Source organism: Emydura macquarii, unplaced genomic scaffold, assembly GCF_026122565.2.
Source record: "Emydura macquarii macquarii isolate MOO-44397 ecotype Brisbane River unplaced genomic scaffold, CSIRO-AGI_Emac_v2 contig_2292, whole genome shotgun sequence".
Classification (NCBI taxonomy): domain Eukaryota; kingdom Metazoa; phylum Chordata; order Testudines; family Chelidae; genus Emydura; species Emydura macquarii.
This window is the reverse complement of record NW_027132429.1, coordinates 384715-396988: the sequence shown is the minus strand read 5'-3', so window position 1 is coordinate 396988 and position 12274 is coordinate 384715. Positions and strand designations below refer to the sequence as shown.

The following is a 12274-nucleotide window of genomic DNA, read 5'->3' as shown; positions in this document are numbered from 1 at the left end:
TGCGTCTCCGCCAGGCAGCAGCCCCGGCAGCAGGAGATCCGCTGGGCCGGAGCAAGCTGTCGGGCTGACTGGCCTCCTATCCCCCCTGCTTCCTTGCCATGTGGATCAGATTCATGGGATCCCCTGCTCCCTTCCGCCTCAGATCCGACAGCCCTACACTGCCTTGCGTCTCCCCCCATAACCACACTGCACCAGATCACACCAATAAGTCCACCCAGCCCTTCCCAGCCTGAAGCCCTTCCCCGCTCCCCACCGCACCGAGTTATTCTGCGCTAGCTGCCTGCCGTGTGGGTAACTGGGGCGGGTCCCTCGCTGCTCTGCAGGAGGAACGCACTGGGCCGACCCCCAGTCCCGTCTCTTCTCCATTGAATCCACCTCCTACGCCCTGCTGGCTTTGCTGAAGCAGAAGAGGTTGGAGCGGACGGGGCCCATTGTCCAGTGGCTGACGGAGCAGAGGTACTACGGAGGGGGCTACGGATCGACCCAGGTAAATGCCAGGACTGCAGAGCCTTGAACCACACTGGACGTGGGCCGGCAGGTGACGTGGGCAACAGGTGGTGGGCGTTTGGTGGCTAGCCCAATATTGTCTAGGTCCAGGGCTTCGTCCCGTCTCTGGGAATGTCTCCCGGCGTGGGGCGTCTATTGGTCCCATGGGAGACTATTCCACATCCTACGGAGGCTTCTGTCGAGCGGTGGCCTGGCCCAGTGGATAGGGCAGGGAGCAGGATTCCTGGGTTCCCTTCCCAGCTCTGGGAGGGGAGTGTCATCCAGTGTTAGAGCGGGGGGCCTGGAATCCAGGACTTCTGGGGTCTCTTCCCAGCTCTTCCACTGAGTTACTCCATCACCTGGGACGCACAGTTGTTCTTCTCCATGCCTCAGTTTCCCTCTCGGAAAAGCTCAGTGATCCCCCCCCTTTGTAAAGCATTCCCCTCCCCAGTGTCCAGCCTGTGGGTCAGATCAGCCCCCCCGCAGCCTGCGGGTGCTGTGCGGAGATCTGTGCCTCAGGGTGTCCCTCCGGCCCTAGACCAGCTGCCAACGTCACTCGCCGGGGGACGGGGCTCTGGTGGGCTCCTTGCTAAAACCCCGTGGCCAGATTGACGTGAGATGTGGGGTCATTGCTCTGCTGCTGGGGGTTGGGCCTTCACCCCCTGCCCCCGCCCCTTCTCTGGCTCCTGCAACGCCCCCGGCACTTCTCAGCCTGGGGCTGGTGCAAACGCAGCTGGGGCCTCTGCAAAGGCAGCGAACGGCCAGGATCCTCCCAAACTGTGTCTGGGGGGGTTCTCCCCCCCCCATCCCTCGGGAGTAGGATACACCCCCCTCCTCCTGCCCCCCCCCCGGGATTACTCCCCTCAGATCTCTTGCCACCCCTGACCCCAGGAGGGAATGCACCTCCTTTGGGACCACCCCCCACCTCCAGTCCCCACAAGCCCCCCCCAGAATTACCCCCTTCCAGATCCTTGGCCCCCCCTCCACAATCCCCCAACAAGGAGGAAATATGCCACCCCAGGATTTTCCCCCTTCCAGATCCTTCCCCTTCCCCCCCATCCCTAGCCAGCCAGCTCCATCCTGTCCTGTGCTAATTGTGTGCCCCTCCCAGTTCCTAGGAAGGTCGCCTCCTCCTCCTCCTAAACCCCCTTGGCAGGCGGGTACGGTCAGCCCTTTGTCCCAGCGGCAGACAGAGGTCTCTTTGTTCCAACAAGGGGAAAGCCCAGCCTGGCCGCCCTGCCCTCAGTCCCTCCCTGCGGCCCTGGGCTTTGAGGGACGGGTATGGAGGGAGGCAGTTCTCCCTCGTCCCCGCCCTCGTCCGCCTAGGTGTGCACTTCCCATGTAAAGACTGAAAATGGCTTCAAGAGGAGCAATAGAAACCAGTGAACGACAACAGACCTCGGAAGAGCCGTTGGCCAGATGACTGCAGCAGCTCCAAGAGGTGAAGGAACGCAGAGAGGACCTGGATGCCGATGAGTTATGGAGAAACCCACAAAGAAACTCTAGAACAGCGACGTGAATTCAGTGACTCCCTGAAGAAGATTCAGTCTGGAAATGTGATTGTGGTAGATGGACTCCGTGGGATGCAGCTGGTTATACAAGCAGCCATCAGCCAGTTTGAGGGCGTCTCTAGTGACCTTGGATCTGGAGACAAAGGCTTTGCTCTGGCCAATTTTGAAGTAGAAAACTCAAACCAGTGAAGAGCTGTGTGGAGCTAGAGGTTTTCCCGTTACCAGCAACATTGAACTTCTGTCGTAACTGGGTTTTTTTTGCTCATGAGATTTTTTTTTTGTCGGCTGTTGGGGGACAGGCCCTTGATCTGGGTCACAAGACAACACGAAGGGAACAGTCTTAAAGTGCACTTTGGGACTGTAGCATCTCCCTCAGCCATGTATGTTCTGCAGCCAGACGCTGAGTGGTGCTTCAGAAACAAAAAATCGAACGAGGATTGTCGTCTTTGTAAGGAATCAGCTATCCCCCACTTTTCTGAATGTGTATTTCTCTGCAAAAAAGGATGACATTTTCATATTTAGTTGAAAAAAAAAGTTACTCGCAGGCCGAGCCTCTTGTTAAAGTCTTGGCAGCCGCCTCAGTGAATACGTTGGTTGGTCCGGTGAGGTTGAGACGGGTTGCGTCTGAATCACCTGCATCTCGGGTCAGGTCTTGCCCCACAATGGACAAGCTGGGCCCAGCGGATCCCAGGAAGCCACAGAACCCACTCTGTGGCCATGGAATCGTGCCACGGAATCTCAGCTTCTAGCCTTTTACGGTAGCCACCGGCCAAGGGTCACCCAGGCAGCGCAGCCTGCCTGAGTCTGCAGACAGCCTGGAATGGCTATGGGAGACATGAGCTGGCCCCGATCCATCCCACCGAGGTGTGTTAGTCCTCAGGAGCTAGGCTGGTGATGGAGTATTATTTGCTCCTTTGTTGCTGCTGCTCATCAGGATTGTGCGTTCACTCTGGTCCCTAATAATGGCAGCACGCTGTGCTCAGTGGAATGACTAAAGCAGGCAGTCTGTGGATCACACCACAGAGTGCCGCGAATGACTAGAGCATCTTCCAGGAAGGCCTTCTGAAGCCTAACACACGCGATAGGGCTCAATAACTGGGTGACGATGCCTGGCCAGTGAAATACAGGAAGTCGGACTAGATGGTCTAATGGTTTCTTCTGGCCTTATTATTTGGTTCTTGTTCTGTGTGCCTCCACTAGATCAAAGCACCCTTTAGAACCCCGGATTTTCCCCCCAGGAAGGTGCCTCAAGTCATCAAGGGACCTCTTGATCTCTTTGAGAAGCTGAACCGAGTCAACTCCTTCTGGCTCTCGCTAAAGCATTTTCTCCAGCCCCTCGAATCCCGTTCCTGGCTTTTTCCTACCCTCTCCACTATTTCCACGTCCTTTCTTGTGCCCGCCAGAGCGGGGCGCCGAGTTCCAGTTTCGGTCACCGATGCCGTGTGCAGAGGGAATCAATCACCACTCCAAGAAGCGCAGTAGCCCTTTCTGGCCACTGCGTAAGATTTTCCCTCTTTCACGGATGATCCTTTTTTAGCGCAGCCCCCCAGCTGATGTGTGGAGCCCACACCCCAATCATAGAATCATAGAATCATAGAATCATAGAATATTAGAGTTGGAAGGGACCTCAGGAGGTCATCTAGTCCAACCCCCTGCTCAAAGCAGGACTAACCTCAGCTATATCATCCCAACCAGGGCTTTGTCAAGCCTCAGCTTAAAAACCTGTAAGGATGGAGATTCCACCACCCCCTAGGTAACCCATTCCAATGCTTCACCACCCTCCTAGTAAAAAACTTTTTCCTAATGTCCAACCTAGACCTCCCCCTGCAACTTGAGACCGTTGCTCCTTGTTCTGTCATCTGCCACCACCGAGAACAGCCTAGCCCCATCCTCCCTAGAACCCCCTTTCAGGTAGTTAAAAGCCGCTATCAAATCCCCCCTCACTCTTCTCTTTTGCAGACTAAACAAGCCCAGTTCCCTCAGCCTCTCCTCATAAGTCCTGTGCTCCAGCCCCTAATCATTTTGGTTGCCCTCCGCTGCACTCTCTCCAAATTGTCCACATCTTTTTTGTAGTGGGGGGCCCAAAACTGGACACAGTATTCTAAATGCGGCCTCACCAATGCCGAATAGAGGGGAATAATCACTTCCCGTGACCTGCTGGCAATGCCCCTCCTAATGCAGCCCAATATTCCATTAGCCTTCTTGACAACCAGGGCACACTGCTGACTCATATCCAGCTTTTTATCCACCGTTACCCCCAGGTCCTTTTCTGCAGAGCTGCTGCCCAGCTCGTCGGTCCCCAGTCTATAGCTGTGCATGGGATTCTTCCTTCCTAAGTGGAGGACTCTGCACTTGTCCTTGTTGAACCTCATTAGATTTCTTTTGGCCCAATCCTCCAGTTTGTTTAGGTCACTCTGTATCCTATCCCTACCTTGCAGGGTATCTACCACTCCCCCCAGCTTAGTGTCGTCCGCAAACTTGCTGAGGGTGCAATCTACCCCATCCTCCAGATCATTAATAAAGATGTTGAACAAAACCGGCCCCAGGACCGACCCCTGGGGAACTCCGCTTGTGACCGGTTGCCAGCTAGACATGGAGCCATTGATCACTACTCGTTGAGCCCTATGCTCTAGCCAGTTCACTATCCATTTTATAGTCCATTCATCCAACCCATACTTCTTTAACTTGCTGATAAGAATACTGTGAGAAACCGTATCAAAAGCTTTGCTAAAGTCAAGGTATATCACATCCACCGCCTTCCCCACATCCACAGAGCCAGTCACCTCATCATAGAAAGCAATCAGGTTGGTCAGGCATGACTTTCCCTTGGTGAATCCGTGTTGACTGTTCCTGATCACCTTCCTCTCTTCCAAGTGCCTTAAAATGGATTCCTTAAGGACCTGCTCCATGATCTTTCCAGGGATTGAGGTGAGGCTGACCGGTCTGTAGTTCCCCGGATCCTCTTTCCTCCCTTTTTTGAAGATGGGCACTATATTTGCTTTTTCCAGTCGTCAGGGACCTCCCCCTGTTGCCACGAGCTTTCAAAGATAATAGCCAATGGCTCTGAAATCACCTCAGCCAACTCCCTCAGCACCCTCGGGTGCATTGCATCCGGCCCCATGGACTTGTGAATGTCCAATCCTTCTAAATAGTCTTGAACCTGTTCCTTCAGCACTGCGGGATGTTTGCCTCCTTCCCATTCTGTGCCACCCAGTACAGCAGTCTGGGAGCTGATCTTGTCTGTGAAGACAGAGGCAAAAAAGGCATTGAGTACCTCAGCCTTCTCCACATCCTCCGTCACTAGGTCGCCTCCCTCTTTCTTTAAGGGGCCTACACTTTCCCGAATCTTCCTCTTGTTGGCAACATGCCTGTAGAAACCCTTTTTGTTCCCCTTCACGTCCCTTGCTAGCTGCAACTCCAATTGTGCTTTGGCCTTCCTCATTTCATTCCTGCACGTTCGAGCAGTGTTTATATAATCCTCCCTAGTCATCTGACCAAGCTTCCACTTCTTGTAAGCTTCTTTTTTGCGTTTAAGTTCGCCAAAGACTTCTTTGTTAAGCCAAGCTGGACGCCTACCATATTTGCTATTCTTTCTGCACATCGGGATGGTTTGCTCTTGTGCCCTCAATAAGGTCTCCTTAAAATACAGCCAGCTCTCTTGGGTTCCTTTCCCCCTCATATTAGCCTCCCAGGGAATCCTGCCCATCAGTTCCCTGAGGGAATCAAAGTTCCCTGAGGGAATCCACCACCTCGGGGCCCAGCTCCCCAGACCTGTAGCTTTCAGTGGCCTCCCTAGAGCCGCCACTGAATTTCTACCCCCCTGAACCCCTGCTGGGCCCCCCGCTGCAGGGTTTGTTGGGTATTCCTCTGGGTCCTGGTGTATTAATCCCTTCGCCCCTTCTTCGCGACAGGCCACAATCATGGTCTTCCAGGCTCTGGCCCAGTACCAGATGGATGTGTCGGAAACCAAGGACACGGCCCTGGACGTCTCCATTAACCTGCCGGGTCGGAGCAAGCAGTTGCTTTGGAGGATCAACCGGGACAACGCCATGGTGGCCCGGACAGAGCGGGTAACTCCTATGGCCGGGGAGAGGGGGGAATCGGGCTGGGCGCCCCAAATGGGTGAGACGCCAGCCCCCGTTTCTGGAGCTGAGCAGGGAGCAGGGGTGGAACGGCAGGGGAGGGGATGGCATGGTCACGCTGGGGACAGGCTGCTGGGAAATCAGTCAGGTGCGAGGGGGGAATGGCTCTTGTGTCTCAGACAATGGGGACTCTAACTACCCCCTCCCGTCCCCGCAGACCAAGCTGACCGACGGCTTCACCGTCTTGGCCCAGGGACACGGCAAAGGGACTCTGTCGGTATGTACGGGATGCTGAGAACCCTCCTGTCGGCCTGGGGGGGGGGCTCCTGGACGTGCAGCGTGTGTCTCTGAAAGCCAATTTCTTCAGCTGGCAGCAGCAGGGGTCCTCCTGGATCTGAGGGGGCAGCAACTTTGGGCTGATCTCCCCCCACCCCCAGCTCAGCGCTGCCACTGCTGCCTACATAATCGGGGAGGTCGGGTCCCTCATTCCTTCCTTTTCTTCCCCCATCCTGAGCTCCTCTCGGATCTGACTGTTTCTGTCCGGCCCTGGAAATCCTGCCACAGTCTGGCTTTCCTTGAGACCCATGCCCGCAGGCCCCCTGGGCCGGAGCAGCCTGGTCAATATCCATCCCCTCACTGCCCCTTGCTTTCCCCAGGTGATGACGGTTTATTACGCGCCCCTGACGGAGGGGACGGCAGCCTGCAAGAAGTTTGACTTTAGCGTCTCTGTGCAAAGGGCACCTGATGGTAAAGAGCTGGGATCCCTGATCGGGGGAAGGAGGGAGGGTTTGAGGGGTGACAGGCTGCAAAATCACGACCTGTACCCTGGTGAGAACGTGGTTAACCTCCACGCACCTTCCCCCTTCCCTGAGCATAGAACCTAGATGTTTTGATTCCTAGCCTCCCTGCTCTAACCACTAGACCTCTCTCCTCTCCCAGAGCTGGGACTGGAACCCAGGGGTCCTGATATGCAGGCCAGTAAGCACAAAATCATCTTTCTTCCAGTGAAGGAGGCAACCACACTTGGCAAATAAACCTGTCACAAATGACACTTCCCTGGAAAACTGTGTCAGGGATTGAAAAGAACAGGGTTGTTTACTTTGCAGAAGAGAGGAATCAGGGGATGTGATAGAGATGCATAAAGAGGAAGGAGGCTAGTCAAGGGCCCAGATTCAATTCTGCTCTGCCACAGACTTCCCGTGTGACCTTGGGCCGGTCATTTAGTTTCTCTGTGCCTCAGTTTCCCTATTGTAAATGGGACTTCCCTCCCACACAACAAGGATAGACTGTGTGGTGCTCAGATACGGGGGTGGTGGGGCCCAGAGAAATACTTTAGAGCGAGAAGTCCTGTGCAACAGTAGTGATAACCTCCTAGCTCTTACCTGGTGCTTCTCATCAACCGATGGGAGTTAGGCACCAATGTACCTTTAAATAGCAGGCCCCCACGCTTTCCAAAGGAGAGCAGTAACAGCATCCACGTTTTTGCAGACACAAGCAGGGGCGTGCACAAGGGGGGGCAAGCAGGGGCATGTTTCCCCTCCCCAATAATTGTTGGGGACACGGGGAGACAGGGATGGGGCGGGGGAGGGGGAAATCAAGCTCCTCCCAGGCTGGTGGGGAGGCGCAGAACGTGTCCCACCCACAAAGGGTCGAAGTTAAATTTCTGCGCACACGCCTGGACTTTGGATCCAAGGACAGAGAGGCAATGAAAGAGCCACAATGACCCACCCAGGACAGGTGAGAGTCACGTCGCTGGGCAATGGGACCGGATAAGAACTGGACTAGATGAGGCTTGGATAGATAGTCAGGTGGGGGTGTGGGAATCCCTGAGGAGGGGGAAATCCTCTCCTAGGAATAAATTTGGGCCGATCCAGGTGCGTTTCCTCTCCGGAACCACTTTTAAAGGAGCCTGGGGGGGCGGGGGAGGAGGACCCTATTGATGGGACGGGACTGTGATGCCTTGCTGTGTTGATGGGCCTTTACAGCCAAGAAGCCGGAAGGAGCCCTGGCCTCCGTGTTCATCCAGATCTGCATGAGGTGAGTCAGCCCAGGTGGGAGCTCCAGGGCGCCTGGCCATCTCCCCCGCCGCAGCCGCTCCCCGCCCTAGAACAGATCCTGGCTTGACGTATGCGCCCGTGTCTCCCTCTAGTGGTTAGTGCCCCTGTAACGATAATAACCTTAGAGGATCTGGGCCCTGCGGCCTGCAACCTGCAGCAGCTGGTGTGACTTCCAGGTTCCCCCCCCCGGCCGGCTTTCTTTTCCTGGCTATAGAGCCTGGCCCCACGGCCGGCAGATCTCCTTGGCTGCACCCCAGCTGTTTGGGTTTGACTGTCCCTTGAAGGTGTAGTACACCCCCTCACAGCCCCCAAAGAGTTTATTTTTGGAGGGTGGAGGGTGGCTCTGATTTCTGCACACCCAAAAGTCCCCTATCCCCACTGCTCCCCCCGGAGGGCAGGTCTGTTCAGCAGAACCATTGAGTGCTACTCAGAATTCACAGCTCCCCGTTCCCACCGCAGGCAGGAAGGGCCGCGGAGACCCCGTGGCTGTCCCATCTAGGGCACCAGTGTACAGTCCATCCCCCAAGCCTGCATCCACTGATCAGTGCCAGTGGCCTCCACAGAGGAGGCTTCGTTGCCTGGTTGCTGTTTTCCTAGCCCAATCTTCTCTGCATCCTCCAGGTTCCTGGGAGCGGTGGACTCCACCATGACCATCCTGGATGTCTCTATGCCCACTGGCTTCTCTCCAGACATGGACGACTTGGATAAGGTGAGCCCCACCCCTTCAACACCCTGGGACCAACCAAAGGGTGGTGGTGGTGGCTCACACACACACTTAGCAATCTGAGGAAGGCTTCACAACCTCCTGACGCTTGGTGGGTCATGACCCCCGGCTCAGAGGATTGGGCTTTGCTGCCTTTCACCTCTCGGTCATCCTCGGTCACAGACTCCGACCCAGCCTGGGTCAGCGGTAACTGGAAGATGTTCTCGGCTGCTGCTTCTTTGGTAGGTTCTCATGTGGTTGGCATGAACCAGCCCCCTCGTTGGAGGTTCTAGTGTTGGCCGGGCCATGGAGATGGTGCCTGTCTCAATCATAGAATATTAGAGTTGGAAGGGACCTCAGGAGGTCATCTAGTCCAACCCCCTGCTCAGAGCAGGACTAACCTCAGCTATATCATCCCAGCCAGGGCTTTGTCAAGCCTCAGCTTAAAAACCTCTAAAGATGGAGATTCCACCACCTCCCTAGGTAACCCATTCCAGTGCTTCACCACCCTCCTAGTGAAAACATTTTCCTGATATCCAACCTAGACCTTCCCCCACTGCAACTTGAGACCGTTGCTCCTTGTTCTGTCATCTGCCACCACTGAGAACAGCCTAGCTCCATCCTCCCTGGAACCCCCTTTCAGGTAGTTGAAGACTGCTATCAAATCCCCCCTCATTCTTCTCTTTTGCAGACTAAAGAAGCCTAGTTCCCTCAGCCTCTCCTCATAAGTCATGTGCTCCAGCCCCCTCATCATTTTTGTTGCTCTCCACTGGAGTCTCTCCAATTTGTCCACATCTTTCCTGTAGTGGCCTCACCTGTGCCGAATAGAGGGGAATAATCACTTCCCGCGATCTGCTGGCAATGTTCCTACTGATGCAGCCCAATATGCCGTTAGCCTTCTTGGCAACCAGGGCACACTGCTGACTCATATCCAGCTTCTTGTCCACTGTAACCCCAGGTCCTTATTCCCCATATTCCTTATGGGGTCGCTCCCCGGCAGGGCCGGAGAGGGTGAGGAGCACAGGAGAACTCACCTTGTCGATGCCCCGACCGGGGAGTCACTAGAGGAATCAGACCCTGGGGACGTCAGTTCATGGGATCAAAGCATAGAACGGCGAGCAAGAGGCAGACGCTAGAGGTTGGGGATGGGGTGCAAAGCCAGGAGGGGCAGAGCTGAGGGCAGATGATACCCCAGCGCGGTGCGGAGCGGAAGAGGGTTTGTGGATTCTACTGGCTGACCTCTTTGGTTTCCATGGCTAGCTGACGAACCGCGTCGACAAATACATCTCCAAGTTTGAGCTGGACACGGACCTGTCGGAGAGGGGGTCCCTCATCCTTTACCTGGACAAGGTATGGTGCAGCCATCTCCCTGCTTCTTTCTTTCTTCCTTTCTCTTTCACTTCCCCCCCTACTTTTCTCCCTATCTTCCCCCCACCTTTTCCCATGTGTTTTTGTCTCTCTCTCTTTCAGTCACACTTACCATCAAGGTCCCACTGAGAATGGATTCATACATGCTCAAGAGGTTCTAATAAATGGCCAATCACTTATTACAGAGCCCAGCAGATCAGGAGGTTGCTTATAACCATCTACACTGCAGCTGGGGGGGGGGGGGGGGGGTGATTCCCAGCTCGGGTGGACAGGGGCGTGCTAGTTCTGCGCGAGCTAGTGCACTAAACGTAGCCGTGTGGCCTCAGTGGCTGGCCACCCCAGGCTCTCAGATCAGAGGGTAGTTGAACGGCCAGCCGGAGCTGTTGTCCATGCGGCTGTGGCTTCGCGACTGTTTTTCAGCACAAGCTCCCACGGCGCTAACACGTGGGCATCTACCCAGCCTGAGGATTACGGCTCCCAGCTGCTGTGTAGGTTTATTTGGGTGGTTCCGAGAAGTCCCTGATTGGACGGGTGGGGGTGACTTTACAAACACACAGGGCGGGAGTCCTGTTCCAACCTGGGAAAAATCCACCCCCATGAGGGCCAGACTTAAACCGACCTCACCCCCTGTGTAGACAGTGCTGGGTTGACGGCAGAATTCTCTTGGGGAGGTGGATTACCTCTGCGGCTGGGAGAACCTCTCCCGTCGGTGTAGGTAGGGTCTTGGCCGAAGCAGCATTTTAGGGGCAGACAAGCCCTAAGATGCCAGCATTGATTGAACCAGGCTTCACTGGAACATGGCATCGCCCTGGGTTTCGCAGATATCCACGTGCACAGAGCGGACAGGGAATACGTCCACACGGTGAGCAGCAGCGAGTCTCAGAGGCCGGGTCTACACACCCCAGCTCCTAGTGCCGTGCTAAAAATAGCTGCGTAGCTCTGAAGCCTAGGGAGGGGGGTGGGCTTCAGAGCCTCAGCCCGAACCTCTACACAGCTGTTTTTAGCACCGTAGCGCAAGGTGTATAGACCTCAGGTGTATAGACCTCAGACTCTGAGGCTCACTGCCATCAGATCCGACTTGCGGTGATGGGAGGAGGAAAGCAGCAGTCTGTAACATGCGTCCACATGCAGCCAGGGAAGAGTGAGCCCTGCTGGAAGTGTCACTGTGGGAACTCCTTGATGCTGGTCGGGAATTTTTCAACTGCATGGTTTTGGTTTTTTTGGTCCAAAAACGCCCCTGTGTCCAAACTGAAATGTTCCACGGAAAGGGGCCTGTAGGGACAAATTTCTCAACTTTGAAAAATGCTTGGGGAAAAAAAAAGCTGCAAAATGGGATATTTCAACGTTTTCGCTCACAACCAAAACATCTTTGCTGGGTCAGATCAACTTTTTGAATCGCAACGTTCGCTCGTGATCGTACCGCAGCGTCTAGTAACAAACGTTAAATGGCCACGATTGAAACAAAACTGTTCTAAATGATTGAAGAGAAGCATCTTGGTTGGCCTGAACTGAATTTTTTTTTTTTCCCCCAGATTTTTTGTTCCTGAAAATTTTCAGAATTTCAAACTTTTCGTCCTGATTTGGAACGGGAAAAATGTCCATAATCTCAAAAATGTTCACGGGATGGAACAAATGTTCCCTGCCCAGCCCCCATCCTGCCATGAGGGCCTGCTGGGCCTGCATCAGTTGCACGCTAGTCCCTGCAGATCACTCTAGCAGCATAAAGTGGGTGAAAACATCCCCCTGAATGACCCAGCAGCTACTCTGATTCCAGTTCCCAGTGTAGGGGGCAGATCGGGGGCAGGACCAGAACACACTGTGCTGTGGCTATTCTCTGCTCCCCAGGGGCCTAAGTGATTTAGAGCAGCCCTGAGGATGCTCTAATTTACACTGGGGCCCTGCACTTTCATACATTATGGGGAGCATAAAGGTGGGGCTTAAAGCCCCTCCCACCCCCTTGTGTCCCTGTCCCAAGTGCAGAACAGAGTAACTGGGAATCGGGCCCTTTATTGGCGCTCTGCACTGACTATGCCACTCCAGTTCCTATTGGGCCTTTCTCTCCCACCC

At 54.9% G+C, this 12274-nt stretch overlaps 1 protein-coding gene across 2 annotated transcripts in view; it reads left to right on the top strand.

Moving 5' to 3' along the window:
- The window catches only part of LOC137161288 (complement C3-like), a 43621-nt gene that overhangs the window by 26107 nt on the left and 5240 nt on the right, over positions 1 to 12274 (top strand). Inside the window, exons 29-36 of one of the 2 annotated variants that reach the window (XM_067560422.1) lie at positions 324 to 487; positions 5909 to 6067; positions 6297 to 6356; positions 6736 to 6826; positions 8065 to 8116; positions 8758 to 8845; positions 10100 to 10189; positions 10310 to 12269. In XM_067560422.1, coding sequence (XP_067416523.1) covers positions 324 to 487; positions 5909 to 6067; positions 6297 to 6356; positions 6736 to 6826; positions 8065 to 8116; positions 8758 to 8845; positions 10100 to 10189; positions 10310 to 10336 — 731 coding nt within the window. In that variant the 3' untranslated portion in view covers positions 10337 to 12269. Of the gene's footprint in view, positions 1 to 323; positions 488 to 5908; positions 6068 to 6296; positions 6357 to 6735; positions 6827 to 8064; positions 8117 to 8757; positions 8846 to 10099; positions 10190 to 10309; positions 12270 to 12274 lie in introns of those variants that run through there. The other variant, XM_067560421.1, reaches the window with a different exon arrangement.